This window comes from Lonchura striata, chromosome 23 (genome assembly GCF_046129695.1).
Source record: "Lonchura striata isolate bLonStr1 chromosome 23, bLonStr1.mat, whole genome shotgun sequence".
Classification (NCBI taxonomy): Eukaryota; Metazoa; Chordata; class Aves; order Passeriformes; family Estrildidae; genus Lonchura; species Lonchura striata.
The window spans coordinates 8,538,248-8,560,244 of NC_134625.1; the positions used below are offsets into that span (position 1 = coordinate 8,538,248).

At 46.1% G+C, this 21,997-nt stretch overlaps 1 protein-coding gene across 3 annotated transcripts in view; it reads right to left on the reverse strand.

Moving 5' to 3' along the window:
- Nucleotides 1-3,205: 3,205 nt before the first annotated feature.
- Nucleotides 3,206-21,997, reverse strand: part of ARHGEF12 (Rho guanine nucleotide exchange factor 12) — an 82,458-nt gene continuing 63,666 nt past the window's right edge. For all 3 annotated transcript variants that reach the window (XM_021543386.3, XM_077788008.1, XM_077788009.1), the window contains 14 exons: nt 21,857-21,982; nt 20,745-20,859; nt 19,286-19,386; nt 19,104-19,181; nt 17,831-17,906; nt 17,270-17,437; nt 16,696-16,783; nt 15,876-15,965; nt 15,653-15,729; nt 15,079-15,306; nt 12,578-13,033; nt 9,280-9,593; nt 8,140-8,212; nt 3,206-6,985 (listed from right to left, as the gene is read on the reverse strand). In XM_021543386.3, coding sequence (XP_021399061.2) covers nt 6,975-6,985; nt 8,140-8,212; nt 9,280-9,593; nt 12,578-13,033; nt 15,079-15,306; nt 15,653-15,729; nt 15,876-15,965; nt 16,696-16,783; nt 17,270-17,437; nt 17,831-17,906; nt 19,104-19,181; nt 19,286-19,386; nt 20,745-20,859; nt 21,857-21,982 — 2,001 coding nt within the window. In that variant the 3' untranslated portion in view covers nt 3,206-6,974. The remainder of the gene's footprint in view (nt 6,986-8,139; nt 8,213-9,279; nt 9,594-12,577; nt 13,034-15,078; nt 15,307-15,652; nt 15,730-15,875; nt 15,966-16,695; nt 16,784-17,269; nt 17,438-17,830; nt 17,907-19,103; nt 19,182-19,285; nt 19,387-20,744; nt 20,860-21,856; nt 21,983-21,997) is intronic.

A 21,997-nucleotide genomic window follows, 5' to 3' on the forward strand; every position in this document is an offset into this window, starting at 1 on the left:
TTAACCCAGGAGAGGAGTTCCCAAAAAACCAAGCGTGCAAAAAAAATCAGCATTTGGAGGTGAAAGAACAGGTGAAGGACAGGCACGGGGCAACATGGGGCAGTTCTGATATGGAGTTTTTGTGGTGAAGAGCCAGAGAAATGGGATTAAACTTCGTAGTTTTGAAAGATGGAAGAAGGATTAAAAAATGCCACCAAGAAGGGTTTAATCTCCCCCTCATCACAAGGCCCAAGCAGCTGGAGTTGCATCAAAGCCATCTTTATAAAACTCGAGAGAAAAGGGTTTTTCAAAGCGAGCTGACAAAAGAAAAGCACAAAGCTCTCTCCTCCCTGTGCTAATTCAGAGCTGAGAAGTTGTTTCAGCAGCAGAAGTGGGCTCTGAATTGAATTTTGGAGAGACAGAAGGAAGGGAGATGTGCTCATTAATATCCCAGCATAACAATAACTCCGGATAATGCAAATTATTGCCAAAGCTCCGGAGAGCTGAGAGAAATGGAGATTCACTCTGGAGCTCCACTCCACGGAGTTTATTCAGCAGCACTGAGTAAATATCAACAAGAAGGTTAAAATATTGATCAGGGGAGATGCTCCACGCTGAATAAGCTGCAGACATCTGGAAACAAACAAAGTGCTGCAAGAAAGGAAGAGGCTGGGATATTTTGGGGGTTTTATTCTGCCAAAAGCCCAACTCGATGATTTGCAGCTGTAAACTGCAGCTGAGGAAAATAAGGGGGGGAAAAATTCAGCTTCCTGATTAAAGGAAAGGCTGGCGGTGGATTTTTGGTTTGGGATGTGGAGAAATGCAGGAGGGTTCAAGCAAGAAATGCACTTGGATGGAATAATGGAATTTTTAAGGCTAGAAAAGCCCTTTAAGATTAATAATTGATAATATCAACCCATCACCCACAATGGCACCACCTCAAGTGCCACATCCACAGGTTTTTGGATGCTGGCTCCACCACTGCTCCAAAGCCTGAGCACCCTTCCCATGGAGAAATATCAGAAATACCCAGCCCAAATATCAGAAATACCCAGCCCAAATATCAGACCTGAATCTCAAGGCCATTTCCTCTCACTCCCAATTTCCTTCTCCCAGGATTAGTTCCCAGAAGTGCTGAAATCAGTGAATGGGGCTGGACACCAACGTGCAGCTCTGCAGGAAGGCTCTGAAATCCCTCAAAAATCACAGCTTTATTTTCACTGACCTCACCAGGACGGAGCTGGAAGTGGCATCAAAACTTTTGGCTCCTTCAAAAACTCCCCTGAGCTTCCTTTTTTTAATAATAGGTGTCTAAAAATTTTGGAAGAGTTGTTAAAACATTTTAACCCAGGCATATGCTCAGAGTTAACCCCAGGCTCTTTCCCAGCTCGATTTTGGATCAGACTTGGAAGGAAACACATCCAAATTTTTTGGGTTTTTGGTTTTTGTTTTTCATTCAGGGAGTGCTGGGCCCAGCTCTGATGGGAAACATTTCTCCCCAAAATGCTCAGCCCAACTGGCAAAGAACTTGTGCCAGGGACTGGACAACTTCCATCCTACACCAACCTGCCATCAATATTTTGAAAGAACAAAACCTAAAATCCATTGAGGAGTTGACAAAAAAAAAAGAAAAAAAAAAAAGGGGGGGCGGGAATTATGGGTATTTTTCAATAAATACCAAAGGGATCTTTGCTGAGAGAACAAATGGATTCAACAGTTGTTTTTTGTCATTTAGGGAGGTGGAGGGACAGAATGCCACCCTAATTGCTCAGAACGCCCTGGAATCATGGAATGGTTTGGGTTGGAAGGGACCTTAAAGCTCTTATAACCCAAAAATAACTCAAAATGACCCAAAAAAATGACCCAAAAATAACTCAAAGTGACCCAAAACGGACTCCAAATGATCCAAAATGACCCAAACCTCACCTGCAATGCTTCCCTGAATCCCCCTCATGTCTTCCCTGCCTGTGGAGAGATGAATTCCAGTGTTGTGGATGTGAAAGAGCCCCAAAACTGCAGCAAAACAACCCCAAAAATCCCAGCTGGGATTCCAGGGCAGGGGAGCTCGGATTTCTCTGAGCTGCTGAGTTTTTGAATCATTTATTTACAGCAAGGCAGTAAAGGGAATATATAAAATAACATTTAAACAGGCAAAACACGAAGAGCATCATTAGGAAAGTGTAATAGAGCTCAGATTACCAATTATAATAAAGTAATAAAGAAATCTCTCAAGGAGCTTCGTGTACATAATGCAGACAGGGAAGGAAAAAGGAAAAAAAAAAGGAAAAGCTCCCAAGTTTTCAGGAGTAAAGCTGATTTGTTTTCTCTTTTGGTGGTGTTGTTCATTCATTTATTTCTGCCAGCTTGTCTGTCAGGAATCATCACCTTCCAGGGAAGCTAAAGACAGGAATGTCACTAAAGCCAGGGATTCAGGGAGAGCAGCCTCTGCTCAGAAATCACCAAACCCTCAGCACAGATGTTCCCTGTTCAAAAATTCACAGGTTCCCTCAACAGCTGAGTTTTAATTTCACTTCTCTTTTACAGTTCTGGGTCGGTCCCAGCGGAGGGAAAAAGATCCAGCAGCAAAATGGGAGTGCAAATAAATATTTGCAAGATGCTGAGGTGAAATTTCACACGGAAGGGTTGCACAGCAATGATTCCCAACCTTCAAAACAAATCCCCTTTTAAAAATAGCAATCAATTAATAGGATCAATTCATTAATTTAGCTGAACAATGGTTCTGGTTGGATTTAAAAGGACAAAGAAGCCAGAAATGATTTGGGATTGAAAGCAGAACTCCATGCTCTGGCTGCATCAGCTCTGAGCTTCTCCAGAATTCATTAAATTGCTGTCTGTGACCAAGGCAAGCAGAAATTCCTTAAAAAAGGCAGAAATTCCCTTTATAATCTCACCTGCAGGAGCACCCAGGAGGGCCCTGGGGGTGCAGGACACACCAAGGCTTCGTTCCTGCAGGGAATCTCCTGAAGGGTCAGCTCAGCTGGGAGCAAGGGGGGGTTTCCTTTCCTGTAGTTGGTGCTCTGTCAATTAATTAATTAAGTAATTAATAATTCATAAAGTATGAGCAGCAAAAATACAATCAAGGTACTTCAATCTCTGGAAAAAAATTCATCAGCCCCAAGGAAACTTTCCTTAGCCATCATTTGTCCTTTAAACACTCAGGCAATTACAGCCAAACTACCCCAAAAAATCCACCAGACAAAGCTCATTTTCCTTTAAGCTTATTTAATGATATTTGAAACGCTTAAATTTTCTATTTCCCAGGTCCTGAAAACAGATTTCTTTTTTTTTTTCTTTTAAGTGACCAATATTTAATTCCAGAAACATACAACCCGATCAGCTAAGTCATAAAAGAGCTATTTTACAAACATACATCTGGATAATTAGAACAATAAAGTCTTTTTAGACATTCAAACATGATCAGTAAAAATACAGGATTATTAATAAAGATTTTTGTGTATTTTTTTTTAAAGAATACCTCCAGATTTTTTTTTTCTTCTCTTTAAAGTAAATCTCTGTTAAGAGTACATGATTGTATGTTGTACAAAGAAAATAAAAATATTCTAGTATGAAGAGAGCTCCACAAGACTTAATTCAAAATAAAACAGCAGTGTTTTGGCTGCAGTATCCCTTTTGCAGTACATCTGCTTGTCAGTTGGCACCTTTGGGGAAGGGGAGGGAATCCAGGGATTGCTTTGGGAGAAAATACTGGATCCAGGAGAATGGAATTGAACAGCAGGGAGATAAAAATCAGAATATCCAATCTGAGAGCACTGGAACAGTGTCTGAGAGCTCCTGAGCTTGGCACTCCTCACCCTGTGATCCCACCCCTACACACCAGGGCAGTCAGGGATCTTCTGCAGGAGAAGGGAATTCCCATTCCAAGGAAATTCCATCTTGAGCTTTTGGCTTTTCCACCAGCTGTGTGACAGCAGAAGGGAAATGACCTCTCAGAAGATGTTCTTACATCCTTGTTCCCAAAATAAGAAATCCTTGTTCTTCTTGTGGGGAAAAGGGGGGAAAAATATTTTTGGGGTGAGGGGCTGGGACAAAAAAAAAACCAAAAAACAAAACTCCAGAGAACTGTTTGGATAAGGGAATGCCAACCAACGGGGGGGAAAGTAAAATGAAAATTTAATTTTAAATGAAGGGGAAATCTTATGGCTTAAAGGAGGGAAAAAAATCTGTGGGAATCCTGAATAGTGCATTTGAGCCCCAGCCCGAGGTCTGTGCTGCTGCAGCTGTGCCAGGGAGGAAAAAAGGAGTTCCCTGGGGAAAGGAATTCCCTGGAAAAAGGAATTCCTTGGAAAAGGGAATTCCTTGGGGAAAGGAGTTCTCTGGGAAAAAGGAATTCCCTGGGCAAAAGGAGTTCCCTGGAACAAAGGAATTCCCTGGCAAAAAGGAATTCCCTGTCCCTCCAGGGGAGGGATCCCTGCCCACCACCATCCCTGTTTGTGAGGATGAGCTGGAAGCAGAGCCAGCAGGAGCCCAGAGTGGGATTTCTGTCCCCACAGAACTGGGCTCCTCCAGCATTCCCGAATTTCTGCCACCCCAGCCTGGCCCTGAGGGGGAATTCCCCCTTACCCACCCTGACAGGGAAGGGACACACTGCCCCTCACCCTGTGGGTCACCCCGAGGCAGAATGAGGGGATGTGGGGGGAATCCACTCCACTCCAGCAGGCAAAAACGTGAATTCACAAACTCGCTGCATTCCCAGCTTTTCACAGAGGGTAAATCCAGGAACCACCAGAGACCTTGGAATTCTGGCAACCTGGAGAGCCCCCAGCGAGGATTTTGTGCTCAACCACAGGAACCACCCAGGCCTCCCCAAACCCCACCTTGGCTGCTCTTCCAGAACATTCTCCCAGAGCCAGACTGAGCTCCCTCTGTTCTGGAATTCCATGGAAGCCTCTGGGAACCCTTCAGATCACTGAGGTCACAAGAACTGCTCCTGGTTTTGGAGTGTCCGGGGAAAAGGGGTCCCAGCCCAGCTGTGGCTGTTCCAGGCTGGGCGGTTCTCAGAGGAAATTTGGGTGTTTATAACCTGGGAATTGTGGGGCTGAGGTGAGCAGGGGAGAGCCCATCCATGAGGATGAAGTGCTGGGTTAATACTGACAGTAATCCCACACATTTGGTGCATCCCAAAAATCCAGGAGCTCCTGGCTGCTGCTGGCAACAACAGGAATTCCTCCCTACCCTCCAAAAAGGGCTCCTGGCTCCAACTCCCACACCAAATCCACCTCTGCTCCCTCTCCTGCCACCTGAGCTCATCCCCCACAGGTTCCTGGGGGAAGAGGAAGAGCTGGGATTGCTCTGACAAGGGACAGAGGTGATTTCTTGCCAGCAGCTAAAGGGAAAACGTTTGGTTTAGAGGAGCAGGAGGATCCTGGTGCTGAGCAAAGCTCTGGCTGTCCGTGGGATGTGCAGGATGCTCCCTTGAAGAGCTGAAATCTTGGGAAGAGGCTGTGCTCCTCACACACCTGGCAGGAGCAGCCCAGCCCAGGCTGGAACCACGCTGTGCCAAGCAGGGCAGCAAAAATTCCTGATCACCCTCATTTGCTAGGGAAAACCCCCCAGAAAAACAAGGAGGTGCCTAAAGGGCAGTGAATGCAGAATTCCTTGCTGTCAGACCCATCCTGTGTGAAACCCAGCATGGGGGGGTGGATAATGAATGGAAACGGGCTCAGGGTTACCCGAATTCCCATCCTGGCAGGAATTCCAGCTGCAAATCCCACCAGGACAGGCCTGAGGAAGTGCCCAAGAGCTGCTTCAGCCTCCCCAGGTCACCGCTCTCCCTCTGGGTGAGAACACATTGGCACGAATGATTTCAAAATCAAAAAAAACCAAAACAAACAAACAAAAAAAAAACCCGGCAAAATTCAACAAAAAACCAAGCCCACCCCAAAAAAACAACCCCAAAGCCCACCCCAAGCCCTCAGCAAGACATACTTCAGGTACTAAAACTTACTGGCCCTATAATCAGCAGTACCTGTGGCTAACTCCATGGCAGCCCTTTTTCATTCAGTAGTGAATCGGGGGCAGAGCTGCCCCACATCTTTGAAACACTTCTGGGTTTGCATTTTTTCCTCTTTTTTTTTCTTTTTTTTTTCTTTTTTTTTTTTTTTTTTTTGATCCAGAGAAGAGTTACAAAAGTGCTGCAGGTCCAAGTAAATTTTTTTATCACTTTACAAAGGAGACAATGATCAAAGCCAACAAAGTCAAGGAAAAAAAAAACCAAAATGAAACCTCTTTCTCCTCTCCCAGCAGAGGAATGGGAAAGGGGAGAAGGAAAATTTGCCCATCTCAAGTGCCTGGCTGTTTAGTGCATGGAAAATTCCTGCTCCACACGTGGTGACATGAGCAATTCCCATGCAGTTGGTTGGATACAGACAAATTCCAGCCATAAATTCCATCCTAACACCTTCATGAGTAGCTCCTGGTAGTCTGAGTGCCAGCAGGGAGTGCAGAGTCCAGTCCAGTGAGGAAACACCTGCACACAGGTCCCCCCCTGTCCCCTCACCAGGCAGGGTGGGCCACATGCAGGGGGCCAGAACTGTCACTACCCAAAAATAGAACAACAAAAAAAGGCAGATTAAAAAAATTAAAATGTGCTTTTGATACACGGAATGAAGTCAAATAAATACATTGATTTTTTTTTTTTCTTTTAAATGTCTAAATACAATTTTTTTATATCCTACACCCAAAGCTCTGTACATTTGGTTTGGCTTTTTTTTTTTTCTGTTCTGAAAAAAAAAAAATTGAATTTCTGGTAGGAAGGAGAGGAGCAGAATAGAATAGACTCCCTCACTGACAAGATAGTGCAGATGCCCCACAGGAAAAGCACCCCATGCCCACTTTGCTAGAGAATGGTTCCTGTTTGGATGCTCCAAACCCTCATCCCAGAGTCCACAGGGGAGACAGCGGGTGCTGTGTCCTGATTCTCTTCATCCAGTCCTCAGCCACTCCTGGAAACACGACTAGCTTTTGTCTGAAAAGGGGGAAAAAAAAAAGGGAAAAAGGTGGTGAGGGACAGGGATGTGCTGGGAGATTGGCGCCCTGTTCTTTCAAAAGTTGTAAAGTTCTAAAAGTTTTCGGTGCCTTCTGATGTTTACATGTTTCTAGTGGAGTTCTCACCAGTGTTCATGTAAATAATTAATTATTGTTTTGCATTCTTCTTTGTGGGAGGAGAGAATTGATGGGCTGTTGGTTTGACCAGTGTGGTTGGAGAGGTGGAAATTCCATCCTCCAATCCACTGTCACTTTTAGAAATCTATATATTGTGAGGTCAGAAATAAAGCTTCCTCTTTCCCCTCTTTTGTATCTTAAGGGAATGTGTGAGTTATTTTGTGGCAGGAGGTGAGTGTGTGGCACCTCTGACAGTCCCAGGGGCAGAGTTGTGCTCAGTGGCAGCCTCACACCCATCTCACCCTCAAACCTGGCTCAGGAGCTCAGCAATTCCTCCTGGAGGGCCCCAGGGAATTTCAGGAAGCTCCCACCACTCTGGCCTGCCTGGAGGAGAAGCTGCAGCCTGGGATGGAGGCGTGGGGCAGCTGGAACAGAACTTGCCAGAGCAGGAGGAACGAGCTCAGCTGAGCCTCCAGGATGAGCTGACCTTTCCTGCAGGCAGCACTGCCAGAGCTGCTCAGGGAGGTGAAACCTTTCTGGGCATGTGAGAAAGGCCAGTTGGAGCTCTGGTACCTCAGGATTTTATATTTTTCATCTATTTGTAACAATTCTTTAGTGTGTAACTCCAAACTCCACACACAGTGTGAGCTGCTGCTTCCCCATTTGGGCAGACACAACAATTCCTCTCCAGGCCTGGCAATCGAGGACACCTCACTGCCTCAGCCCTGAGAGATGGAAACAAAAGTGAGTCGGGGGAGCAAATTTGGGACAAATGACTTCATTAGCTGAAGCTCTAATTGGCAGATTAACCCCCAAAATGCAAATGGAACAAACTTATAAAAGTGTGAAACCCATGACCCAATCTTCATTTTGGGTGGGTTTTGTCTGCTCTAAATGTACCTGAAGGCCCTTCAATGAATATAAGTGCTTTTTATTCTCTTAATTCTGTCTGGCCTCTGTTTTCAGGTGTCCCAAACACTCGACTTTGTGCTCTGGGTTTGATTCTGGGGCTCCTACCTGAGTGCTCTCCTGTGGAGGCTGAGCCAGCCAGCCCCTGGCGCCGCAGAACGCTGTAATCCTCCTCAACCTCCTGCAAAACAACAACAGCCCCAAAACTCAACTGCCTCTCCATTTACCAAGCATTTACCATCAGGAAAAAGGGAAGTTTCACTGCTGCAAACAGCCAGGTTGGAGTGAACCCCCTCAACTCCTTCATCAGCAGCTTCATTTGCATGCAAAATTCTGATTTCAGGGAAATTAAAGGCTGGCTACTGGATGTTTCACACATCAAACCTTCTGTAGTTACTCTATAAAGAGAATCCCCATCCCATGCAAAAATTATATGGAAAATACAGACCCTGAAAACCTCAATATTGGTGCAACTCAGAGTCTTCATCTGACACCACGAGCAGCAGCACAGGAGAGATTTCACAGAATTACCACGGCTGGAAAAGACCTTTGAGATCTTTGAGTCCAACCTCTGCCCTAAGACCACCCTGTCACCAAGTGCCACATCCAGTGTGTCCTTGAATACCTGCAGGGATGGGGATTCAACACTCCCACCTCTCTGTGGAGAACTTCTCCCTAATCTTCATGCCAGGAATCCCACCTCTCTGTGGAGAACTTTTCCCTAATTTTCATGCCAGCAATCCCACCTGTCTGTGGAGAACTTCTCCCTAATTTTCATGCCATGAATCCCACCTCATTTTGGAGAACTTCTCCCTAATCTTCACGCCATGAATCCCACCTCTCTGTGGAGAACTTTTCCCTAATTTTCATGCCAGGAATCCACATTGCTCAGGCCAAGTGTCCTGTTGAAAACTCCACTTCTGCAGGCTTCCCACCCCTCAGAAATTTCTCCAGATCAAAATCAAAGCAATGAAGAGCCCTCTAGCTCCAGCATAACTACTGGCCTGTCGTGATCCACAACTCAATGCACACAAAACAGCAAAAAAAGCCAAAGATTCTGCTGTAAAGTCTTCCAGGAGTTAGAACCAGAGATGGAGAGAAATGTGGCTGTGCTTTTGCCCATCAGAATTATTTTAAAGCTTTTTTCCAACCCAAAAAAACCTGAACGGGCGTGGAAATGCTCACACACTCAGGCGACCATCCAACTAATATACCACCACCAATAAAAAGAACAAAAAAGCAACGCACCTTCAGCTTCTCCAGGGCATCCTCGATGTTGTGGATGTACTGCATGAGCTGCACTCGGATCTGCAGCGGGAGCTGGGGGCTGCCCAGGAAGGGGCAGGGCTCCTCCAGCCCTGGCCAGCGCAGCTCCTCGGGGAAGGGCGAGCTGCCCCCGTCTGAGCGCGCGTCCCGGGGGGACAGGGGCTGCTGCTGCTGCTGCTGGGGACAGCCCAGGGCGGGCTGCTGGTGGGAGGTGCACTGCAGGACCAGGGCGGACACCTCCTCGTCCGTGGAGCTCTCCTGCACGGCTCCGTAGCCATCGAGGATCAAGTAATTTCCTGCGGAGACAACGGCGTTTGAAGCTTCGGGGCTCAGAGGGGGTGAGAAGATTCTGAGAGGCAGAAGTGGGGGTGTCCCACAGCCCATCTCCTGGGAAAAATGTCCCACAGCCCATCTCCTGGGAAAAATGTCCCACAGCCCATCTCCTGAGAGAAGATGTCTCACAGCCCATCTCCTGAGAGAAGATGTCTCACAGCCCATCTCCTGGGAAAAGATGTCCCACAGCCCATCTCCTGGGAAAAATGTCCCACAGCCCATCTCCTGAAAGAAGAAGTCCCACAGCTCATCTCCTGAGAGAAGAAGTCCCACAGCCCATCTCCTGAGAAAAATAAAATTATTTCCTGCGGAGAAAATGGGGTTTGACTCAAACTATCCCCAAAAAGCTTCAGGACTCAAGAGGGTTTGAGAAGAATCTAAGAGACAGAAGTAGGGGTGTCCCACAGACCATCTCCTGAGAGAAGAAGTCCCACAGCCCATCTCCTGAGAAAAGATGTCCCACAGCTCGTCTCCTGAGAAAAATTAAATTATTTCCTGCACAGACAATTGAGTTTGATTCAACCATACTCAAAAAGCTTCAGGGCTCAGGGGAGTTTGAGCAGATTCTAAGAGACAGAAGTGGGGGTGTCCCACAGCCCATCTCCTGACAAAAATGAAATAGTTTCCTGCAGAGACAATGGGGTTTGACTCAAACGATCCCCAAAAAGCTTCAAGACTCAAGAGGGTTTGAGAAGAATCTAAGAGACAGAAGTAGGGGTGTCCCACAGCCCATCTCCTGAGAAAAGAAGTCCCACAGCCCATCTCCTGAGAAAAATCAAATAATTTCCTGCACAGACAATGAAGCTTGACTTGACCACCCCCAAGAAGCTTCAATACTCAAGAGGGTTTGATCAGATTCTATGAGACAGAAGTGGGGCTGTCCCACAGCCTGAGAAAAGTAAAATGATTTCCTGCAGAGACAATGGGATTTGACTCAACCATCCCCAAAAAGCTTCAGGGCTCAAGGGGATTTGAGAAGATTTTAAGAGACTGAAGTGGGGGTGTCTCACAGCCCATCTTGTGAGAATAATCAAATAATTTCTTGCAGAGACAATGGGGTTTGACTTGACCACTCTGAAGAAGCTTCAGGGCTCAGGGGGGTTTGAGAAGATTCTAAGAGGCAGAAGTGGGGGTGTCCCACAGCCCATCTCCTGAGAGAAGTCCCACGGCCCATCTCCTGACAAAAATCAAATAGTTTCCTGCAGAGACAATGGGGTTTGACTCAAACTATCCCCAAAAGGCTTCAGGACTCAAAGAGGGTTTGAGCAGATTCTAGGAGACAGAAGTGGGGGTGTCCCACAGCCCATCTCCTGAGAAAAGAAGTCCCACAGCCCATCTCCTGAGAAAAATAATTTGTGAACACTCCAAAGATTAGTGGTGCTGTCAGACTCAGCTGGTTCTGAACAGGTTCAGAGATCAGGGATGGTTTTTACACTGTGCATTAAAAAAAGCCCATAATTAAATGGACAGCACTTGGACTCAATGATCCTTCTGGCTCCTCTCCAGCTCAGGATATTCTGTGAGCTCACCACCTCCCTTCCTGCTTGCCCAAAATCTCTGTTTCTATGATAATATCTCAAAATCCTGCTCTTGCACTAATGGCACCTGACAAATGCAGCTGCTGGATTCCCAAACTCCACTCCCCAGCCCTGGCACTTAGGATGCTTTTAGATGGGTGAGGTTTAAAGCAGAGCTTGCTGATATGCTAGAAGATAAAGTAATTACACACAGAAAATGCTTTCACACCCTGCACCCAGAAACAGGAGTCTATTTAATGAATATCTCTAAAACACCACAAGCAAAGCCAGCAGAGGGGACTCAGAATTGACTAAAAACAGATCAGTCTCATTTTGATGTCCCCAGTTAAAAAAGTAAACAGTGGAAGAGGTGACAAATAAATTAGATGCTTCGAGTTGTTGGCTCAGTTTGAATAATTTAAAATGTCTCAGTGAGAAAAATTATTTGCACTATGCAGTTGGAAAGCAGCATTGGGGCAGTCATAAATTGGCTTATCCACGTGGATATAATCCAATTTTTAAATAAGAGCATATTTATGGATAAGAGACTTCTGTGGGGCTGTTAGTGTTGAATCCACCTGGTAGCAGCTGCTTCTACTACAAAATGCACATGAAATAAACCTCAGGTTCTGTGCTAAGTTTGGTGTGCTCAGGTAGCTGTCAAATAGCCCATGTGCAGCAATAACAATAATAAAATAATAAACTTTTCAGGGGTTTGGAGTGTGGCAAGGTTACAGGAGACTATTACAGTGTCAAATTGAAGCCTTGAGTTTCTTTCCCGAAGCTTGATCAGGAAAAGGGCTTTAAAAAGTGCTTTGCCTGCAGGGAAAACCTTTTCCCTACAGATCCCTGAGGCAACAGAGAGATGAAGTGATCCAGGCCAGCCACAGCTGAGCTGTGCTTGGTGCCTGTGCAATTCCTGTCACAGGCTTGTCCTGAGTCCCCAGGCTTCTCCATACAACTTCAGCTTCTCCTCCAGCACATGAAGAATGAGCCAGGAGGCTCAGCTCCATTAAATATCCTGGTGACATCTGGGGGCCGACTGTCCTACCCCAGATAAACAAAATGTGAAATGTTAAATGCCCCTGGCCATGCCATCACCCCATTCAGCTTCTCCAGCACATAAAGAATGAGCCAGGTCCATGAAATGCCTTGGTGAGAGCTGGGGGCTGACTGTCCTACCCCAGATAAACAAAAGATGAAATGTTAAATGCCCCTGGCCATGCCATCACCCCATTCAGCTTCTCCTCCAGCACATGAAGAATGAGCCAGGAGGCTCAACTCCATTAAATGTCTTGGTGACATCTGGGGGCCGACTGTCCTACCCCAGATAAACAAAAGATGAAGTGTTAAATGCCCCTGGCCATGCCATCACCCCCTGAAGCAGGACCTGGCCATCATCACCCCCTGCAGGAGTGCCCCAGGCTCACCTGAGATCCGAATTTGCACCTCCTCCTCCTCCTCCTCCTCATCCTCCTCCTCGTCCTTCCTGCCCAGCAGCTCGCTCTCGCCGGGGTTCTCGTCGCTGTGAGCTTCCCGGGCATCGAAGAAACGCTCCCCGCTCTCCTCAGCCCCCAGCCCCTCCAGCTCGGAGCTGGAGCCCTCCAGGTTCGTGCTGTCCATGGGCAAAGCGCCCCTGGCAGCGGGCTCCGGGCACTCGGCGGCAGCCCGGGCGCCGTGCCCGCCCGCGGCCGCTCCAGTTCTGCCGAGGCTCCCGTCCTCTCCAGGCTGCTGGGATTTGCTCTCTGGAGGCTGCAGCTCGTTGCCACTCTCTGTCTGGGCTTCCTGGGACACGGTCCTGAACCTGGGCAAGCGCTGTCTGTCCTCCAGGGGTCCCTTCTCGGCCAGGCCCAGCTGCTGCACCAGGAGCTGCCTCAGCAGCCCCACTGCAAGGACAGGCAAGGCTCAGGTGAGATGGGCAGGTGACAAAATGACAAAACTACTTCAACTTTCACCCTGCCAAGGAGCTGTGGGATTCCCACCTCAAGGAAACTGGGAATATTCCGCTCAGGTTTGAAATGACAGCAAAAAAATTTTAAGAAGCATTTTCCAAAAAATTCCTTCTGGCTCCTCTCCAGCTCAGGGTATTCTGTGAGCTCATCACCTCCCTTCCTGCTTGCCCAGAAGCATTTTCCCTAAAATTCCTTCTGGCTCCTCTCCAGCTCAGGGTATTCTGTGAGCTCATCACCTCCCTTCCTGCTTGCCCAAAATCTCTGTTTCTATGATAATATCTCAAAATCCTGCTCTTGCACTAATGGCACCTGACAAATGCAGGCAATGCTCACAGAGCACAGAAGGGATTAAAGCAGACACAAAGGTCACCCTCTGACAGAGGTGTGACTCCTTGCTCTTGGTTGGAAAAACAGGGATAAAAATAAATGTATGAAAGGCTCCAGCCTCACTCCCCTGTTTTACCTTATAATATGTCAGGACAAGCTGCATCTCCTTGGAGAAAAGCAAAGAAATTGTCTCCAGAGATTATCCTGAGTGCCTAGGTTTTACCCTTCACAGGAGCTCACAGCTGTGGTTAGAGCAGGGGATTCCCACCTCAAGGAAATTGGGAATATTCTGCTCAGGTTTGAAATGACAGTAAAAAAAAAAGAAAAAAAAATCTAAGAAACATTTTCTCTAAAATTCAATGCAAATTTATGCCTGGTTGAACTTCAACCCACATTCCTTTAGTTCCCAAATTATCCCAACCAAACACTTCATAATAGGGACATATTGTTCCAAACAAAAACGTGCTGCTGTCAAGAGCCTCAGATTGTTCCTCCTCACCACAAAATGCTCTTGCAACACCCAAAAAAAGCTGGGATGTCACACAGCAGAACTGTCACTCAGCTCAGGCTCTTGTCACAATGTTGGAGAGCTGCTCTTTTAACTCTCAACACTCAGGAGATGCTGTAGGGTCACTAAAATTCTCCTTACACACCCCCAGACTAAGATTATTTTAGCTGTGGTCTCTAAAAACAAGTACCAAGAATATCTGTCCAATATTCAAAACTAGAAAAGAACTTTAAATCCTCTGAGAAGGAGAATAAATGGAATTAAAGGTCTGAGATAACTCTGAGACTGCAGAGAACTGTCATTGCTTGGACAGAGAGATGGAAAAGGCAACTGGGGCCAGGGATGTAAAAGTTCTGCATTTTGGTAAAAGCAAATATTCCACAGACTCTTCCCTCCAAGTACAGCTGAGGGACTTTGTGTCCCTTCCAGAGTTGCCAAGGAGAGATCTGTGGATTAATGAATTCATTCAAATTTTAGGGAGTTATATTTAAGAGCTGCACCGCCAGAGCTGACCCAGCATAGCCCTTCATCCCTCCTGTGAAAGGAGAGCAGAGGAAGTGATAAAAAACCTTAAAAGTAATTTCAAACAGTGATTTGTTCATCAGGAAAACTTCTTAAAAACAATTTCAAACAGTGATTTCACCTTCAGGAAAACTTCTCTACACACAAGTGTTGATCTAATTAGACCCAACCACCTCCCAGGTACTCAGGAAAATCTGAGCCTGGGCTTTGGATGTAAGTGAGCTTAAGAGTTTGTAGGATTTTACAGAAAAAAAAAAAATAAAATTGTATTCTGCAACACAAGCAACATCTCCAGTTCTGCTCCAGTGCTAGGGAAATAAGGCCAGGGCTGACTGCCTTGTCTTTAAAAACTGCTGAGCAGCAATGGCACTGGGCACTACGTTCTGCAATGTAATTCTGCCATCAAAGCACTCATGGATGCTAGAATTTCGTTATCACCCTCATTTGATACATAAAACCCCAGAAATGCCTAAAGCCCAGGGAAGGGGCAGTGCACAGATCCAGAACTCTTTGCTGTCACACCCTTCCCATGTGAAAGCCAGCCCAGGGGGATGGATAATGAATGGAAATGGGCTGTTGGACCAAATTGCCCCTGCAAAGCCCAGGCCAGGGTGGTACTCACAGTTCCTCAGGGCATCCCGTGCCCACTGCCCCTCGGGCACCGAGGCTGAGCTGCTGGCTGGGTGCTCATAGCAGGCAGAGGAGTCCTTCAGTGCCAGCTCTGCCTGCTGCACCTTCTCAAACTGTGCCTCAGCCCCCAGCAGCCCTTCCACCTTGGCCTTTTCGGACATGATGGGTGAAGAGGACTGAGGGTTCAGTATCAAGGGAGACTCCAGGCCCAAATCTTTATCTAGAGGACAAAAAACAAAAATTCAGGTGAAACAACAAGGATAAAACTGCAGGAAATTGCACTCTGGAAAACACTAATGTTCTTGAGCGTGGCTTTGCTACAAGGCCAGCTCTTTCCAGGGTTAAAAATAACTCTCTAGCAGTTTATAAATCAGATGGGAAGAGGACAAGGTGCATTTCCAAGAGGTTCAGCATCACTTCTCTGAATTACTTGTAAAGAAATCACCCCTTTCCAGAAAAATCTCAAAGCTGCCTTAGGATCCTCAATCCCCCAGGATTATGGCTGGGCACACCTGTACTCTGTGGAGCAAATCTCCTGCTCCCACTTCCCTGAATCCCTGCTTTACCTGGACTCTGCAGGCTGCTGGCAGGAATGTCATGCTGCTCTTTGAGCTTCTGCTGCTCCTCTTCCTCACGCTCCTCTCTGCAGGGAGGAAAGAACAAACACATCCTTTCAGTCAGCTTCATCTGCAGGGGAATCCATGCTTTGGAGGACAATTTGTAAGCAGGAAAAGGGGTGCTGGAGAAAGAAAAATCAGCTTTTTTTTAATTCCTGCAGGTTTGACTTACTCGCCAGGGCCTGACTGAGGCAGTGGGATCACTCTTCTGCTGCTCCCCATTTTTACAGTTCCTGCCATCTGAGCTATAAGGTCCTGCCAGCTGCAGCAGAAACAGCAAATAAAACCATGCAGCAAGTGAAGCAAAATAAGCATTTCTCTATTTAATCCTCTTAAACACAGTTGATAGAATTACTGCTTCTTTTAACAAAAATAAATGTCTTTTTTTATTAAGTTCTGTTACATTCAGTCCCCCCAGGAACACCCTGAAATCACCACAGCATAAAGCTCAGCTCACCTGGATGCTCTTCAGCAGATAGAAATGACAGACAGGACCTTATCACTTGTCAGACCAACCAGTTAATTGATATATATAAATACATAAAAAAGCATTATTTCACACATCACTGAAGTGTAATACATGCAACATGTATCCCATAAACACATTTATCTCTGTGTAGTCTTTAGGAGAAAAGAGTTTCTCCCAGTAAAGCTTTTAGCCATGGAATCCAATTCCTGCAGTGGGGTGTTTATGATGCCAGAATGCAAATCTGCAAACATCTCTGGTGCTGCATGAAGATGCAGGATTATTTCTGTGTCTGATCAGGCAGTCAGGCCCAAAACATTCAGAATTTTAAGAGTAAATAAAAGCATTTTGGAGGTCAGGAAAGAGTTTGGAGTGAGCCAGCTGGGAGGGATTTTCCATAGATGCTTCCTACAGAGACCACCAGGTTTCCAGCTCAGTTTGGAGAAGGAATCAGGGAATTCATGGGGTAAAAGGTCTCTCAGGTCCAGCAAAGCCAGCAGCAGGGGGAATTGACCCCAGCACTTACACATTCTTCTCTGAGACAGTCTGTGCCACCAGCTCGTAGATGTGAGCCCCCGTCGCCGACATGGAGATGACGAAGAAAGCTTTGTTATCTGCACCAACACAGGGAAGGGGACTGAAACAGCTGCCAGCCCCCACACAGCTTCCCAAAAATTCCTACATAACCCAGCCCAAAGCAAGGGAAAAGTCCATGAGATAACTCTCCAACACTCATACAGAAACACTGACCTTGTCTTAGCAAAGAAATGTGCCCTCAAAGGAAAAAACCCATTTCAACCCATTTTGAAAAAGCTCCATTTCTCCTCTTTTCCCTTCTAATAATTTCCAGAGTGCTTTTCCTCTAACACAATCAAAGTACTTTCATTTAAAGGTCTATTTAAAACTCAAGCAAATGCCTATTACTGATGCAAAGAAGTTAAACAGCTCATCCATACTAAGCACGATGTTGGACAACCAAGAATTAAGCCTACGCAGTTTTCCATGTTCTACTCTGAAAATCTACACAAAATCATCTTCCTCAACTGAGCTAATCTTTATTTTTGGCTTCTCTTCTTGCTTTCTCAGTGGGTTGCACTGACCTGTGGCCACCTGGCGAACCAGCACAGTGTTGAGTTTGATGATGGGGCTGAAGGTGTGTTTGCTGTCAGCTGTGGATGCCAGGATCTTGCTGTGGCACTTCAGCACCAGTTTGTCATCTTGTTTCTGCAGCAGCACCAGGATGTCCTCCAGCAGCAGAGTGTACAGATCTGCCCAGAATGCAAAAAAAGCCCCAGGATGAGTTAAAAGATTCCCATCAGAAAGCAGAAAGCTGCATTTCTGATTACTCATGCAGAGGCAGCAATCAGTGCTGTGCCATTCCAGGCAAAGCTTGCAAATCTTCCTGGTGAAAACTCCAGCAGAAAGCTACAGATGGAACTGGATCAGCTCATGAGTGACTGCTGTGTCCCTGCGTGGCCCTAATGATGCTCCAGCACATCTCAGAATTGACAAGAATAATTTAATCAGCTCAGAGAAGCACACAGGCATTATTAGAGGTGGCAGTAAGAAGCATAATTGGGAGCTGCAGCAGAGCTTTTCCCACCTCTCCTTCCCAGCAAACCCACCTAGAGCCAGGGGATGAGGGGATGGCCCAGACTCACCGATGGTTTTGTCACGATTCACCTTCCAGGTCAGGGGCCCTTCATGGAGCATCTTTCTCTTTGTTAGATCCAGGTTCTGTCACCAGGGAAAAAAAAAAAGTGAAATTTCCATGGAAGCAAGTCATGAGAAAACACAGGAATGCCAGAGGGACTCCAGTTTGGAGCCAAGCAGCTAAACCCAGGCTGGGAAAAGAAAACATGGAGCAGGGAACCCAAAATCGTGTCAGAGATGCTGTTTATCACTTTCCCTCTTCCACTGCTGTTTTCCACATGCCAAGTGCCACAGAGTGAGGAATTCTCCCACCAAGTCAAGCTCCTGGGGCATTAGGATGTCACCCTGTTTCCTAGGAGGGGTTTTTCCAATACCCCATATTCAGCTCCAGCATTGCAACTGATGAATGCTGCAGCACTTGATTTGCAAGTCAAGTGTGCCTACAAATTATTTACAAATCATCCCAATGATCTGACAGGTTTTGTAATGTCAATGGATTCTTCAGGCACTTCAGTGCTTTTGACATTTAGATCTGCAGGCAAGCAGAAGTGACAGTTTTCACAATTCATCCCTTCCAAGTCTCAGAGTCTACAATCAGTGACAGCGAGATTTCGTAGCTGCCAGAAGTTCTTCCTTCCCTTGCTAAATGCTTGCAAGTTTATTTGGGGAAGGATACATGATACAGTTTTATAGAAAAGTTGGGTTTTTTTTTTGATTCACACTGACTTTGGGGGAGATGGGGAAGAAACCAGCAGGTAACCAGCTTCCAACAAAACTGCAGGGATTTATAGGAGCCATGAAACAGAATATTTTGAACACTGGACTTCAGGTTTTATTTAGCTGTGTGGATCTGCCAGGTTTCTGTACAAGCTCTCTTTTTAAAGCCAATTCCACTGTTACACCTCAGGGCTCTCCAAGGCCTCCCCATTTCCAACAGCATCACTAAGACATGCACTCACATGAGATAAATATCCACAAAAATCTAATTATCTGCCAGATATCTCTTCTGGGATACAGTGCTTGAGCTTGCAGGCCATAAAGGCTTGTTGCACAGAGCTGACAAGCTTCATCAGCACCATGATGTGCAGAACTGGGCTGTTAGAGCCACAGAAATCTTCAGGAAGGTGGCAAAACTCACATTTCTGAGACTAACTGTTTTCATTTTCATTCAGAAATATTTATCTCCAAAGACCACTTGACTGTGCATCAGAAGAAGCACAAAGTGAACGACAGGGCTGCAAACTCCATTCACCCAGGGCTGGTTTTGATGCTCTCACTCACCCTGAACTCATCCATCATGGGATCCTCTGACTGCTTCAAGTAGGAGAGGTCGAGTCTCCGCTGATAATCCTCCAAATGCTGCAGGAAATGTAAGGAATTGGTCACTTGGAGCAGCAAAACTGCCCCGAGTGCAGCTTTATTGCTGTCCCAAAAGCCCTGGGTGTTCACTCTGGCCCTCCCACCTGCTTGTTCTCCGACTCTTTGACAGCCTGGTTCACGTGGTTGAGGATCTGGCGACAGTGATCTGCTGCTTTCTTGACTTTCTCCTTCTCCTCAGGCAGCTCTGCAAGAATAAAACTGAGTGGGGCAGTGCTTCCCAGCAAAGGTTTCACCAGCCAGCCCTGCGCTGCAGTTTGCCAGCCTCAAATTGGACAAAGAGGGGTTAAACTCACAGAGAAGTCTATCAACAGAAGCACTGCAGTAGGGATAAAAATGAGATTTGTGATGGGAGAGAACTGATTGAAGAAAAAAATCTGACAGTTAACTATGCTAGGTGTCTATACATATGAAAATATCCTGACCATGAGGCAGCTGCAGGCCCTAGAATATATATTATAATGTTAAAGTATGTCACCTGATTGCTGTTACAGGAGGAAGTTAGGGCTTTGAATGGTATAGTGATGTTTTCAGAAGGAGATTTTGCTTTTTTTTTTCCCCAAAAACCCCATTACTCTCTGTCCATAATATCTAAACCTGAAGCTTCTAAAGGAAAAATGAAGGAGACTAGGAACACTTGTAAATAGAATAAACCATTGGGATTTGAAGAGAAAGGAAAGGTGAGACATTGCCTATTGGAAGGAATTTCCTAATAAGTACTGCAGACATTATTTTTGCCACTTCATAACAGAATTTTAAGATAGTCTTGATAAAAATATTATCCTCATTGAAATATTCATATTCATTGAAAATCTGAAGCTACATTCATCCTCACAAACTACTGGACCATAGCTAAGATTCTGATGGGTTCTGATGCACATCATCAACACATAATGCAATTGTTACTCCCCCTTTTTTTAGGGCCTTGTGACAGTTCTTGACAATAATGTGGGAAACCTAAAATCCTTATTAAAGTCCTAAAATCCTTACTAAGAGTACATGCACAGGTGAACCCATCAATTCTCACCAGCAGCCACACTGAGAATTCACTTAACAGGAACATCAACCAGTACATCAAAGATAATGGAGTATCACATGCTTTCCTAATTAGGATTAGAGGGAACTTGTAGCTGCAGTCTATTTTTATGAGTAATGAAATTACCCAGCAGCAGGTATCAGATAGTAAAGCTGGGAAGGCATTTTGTGCTATTATTTATCACATTTCTACCTGTTGTGCTGGAAGTATCTTTCAGTGTAACAAATCCTAATTAAACCCCACCCTCTGCAAGAGCATGAGGACAGTCTGTGCTGCTTCAGAGGTTTGATAGATTCACTTATTTCACACTGAATTTCCTTTTTATTTTCCTAAGGAGGAACTAACACTGGATTTTTCTCTTTATGATTCTTTTTTACACCTCCTGTGCAGGAGGCAGCAGTGAGGTCGCAATGAAAACAGAGAGACACATAAAATTGAAGTGTTATTTAAAACATTTACCTAAAAAACCTGCTGAGATGGGTGCCCAAAATCCAGTGGAAAGGCTTTACCTGTGTATTTAGCAATGTTATCCAGCAGAAGGGGGTATTTAGTCAACCTCTGCATCTCCGTGGGGATGATATCCTTCAGCTGCAGCCGCCGGCACAGGGGATTGCTCTCAGCATCCTAAATTTCAACAGCACAATATCTGCATTTGTCATTTTTATTAAGGCCATAATTACCTGAATGCACAACATCTATTCATCACTTAAACATCTATTACTTCACTTTCCAGTAATTAAATACAAGACAAGAGATGCCAAGATCTATCACCCAGACAACACATCCCCTCTCCAGCTGCAATTAGGCAGAGGAAAAGCTCATCACAGCAGCAGTGCCTTCCTCCCCTCATTACTCCCCATGGGCACGGGCCCATCCCCAATCCATCTCAGTCAGCAGCACCCAGGGAACACATCAGTTTGGGCTTTCACAGCCAAACACAGGATATTTGTCAAGATAATCTCCCCTTGTACTCCCAGAGCTCCTCCCAGCCCGTGCTAATGGAGATAATGCTCTCCTGCAAATGCCACGTGGAGGCAAAGCCCACTCCTGGCAGGCACAGCAGCTGTGCAGCATCTGTCTCCTGCTCCTGGCACTCTGCCCCACAGAACCTGGCATCCCTGGGCAGCAGCCACCTCCAGGGAGATGGCATCTCCTGCCTGGGACACTGTGCTGGCCTGCATTCCATCAGGACACTCTGTGCTCCCCAGAACTCAGGGCTCCTCCCTCCAGAAACCACCAGGAGAGATAAATACAGGGCTGGAAATGGTCCCCAGCTGAAGGCAGCCTTAGCCATGATGTCACTGATAATTGCCATTAATTATCAGAGCTTTATCTAGGAGGATTCATTGGGCTGTGCTGAAGCAACGCAGAGCTTAGGGGGTTAAACTCAGAGCTTAGGGGAAAGAACTCAAAAGTCTGGTGGAGAAAACTCAAAGCATGGAGGAGAAAACTCAAAGGCTGGTGGAGAAAACTCAAAGCATGGAGGAGAAAACTGAAAGCCTGGTGGAGAAAACTCAAAGCATGGAGGAGAAAACTCAAAGCATGGAGGAGAAAACTCAAAGCATGGAGGAGAAAACTCAAAGCATGGAGGAGAAAACCCAAAGCCCTGTGGCAAGCTCACCTGCACGAAGGTCTGGAAGCGCGAGTCCTTCTTCTGGCGGGACTTGATGACCTCGAGAGCGAAGGGCTGGTTGCTGCAGAAGGTGGCAGTGGCAAGTTTCAGCTTCTCCTCTGCTGCTCCACTAAACTGTGCCAGAAAGCC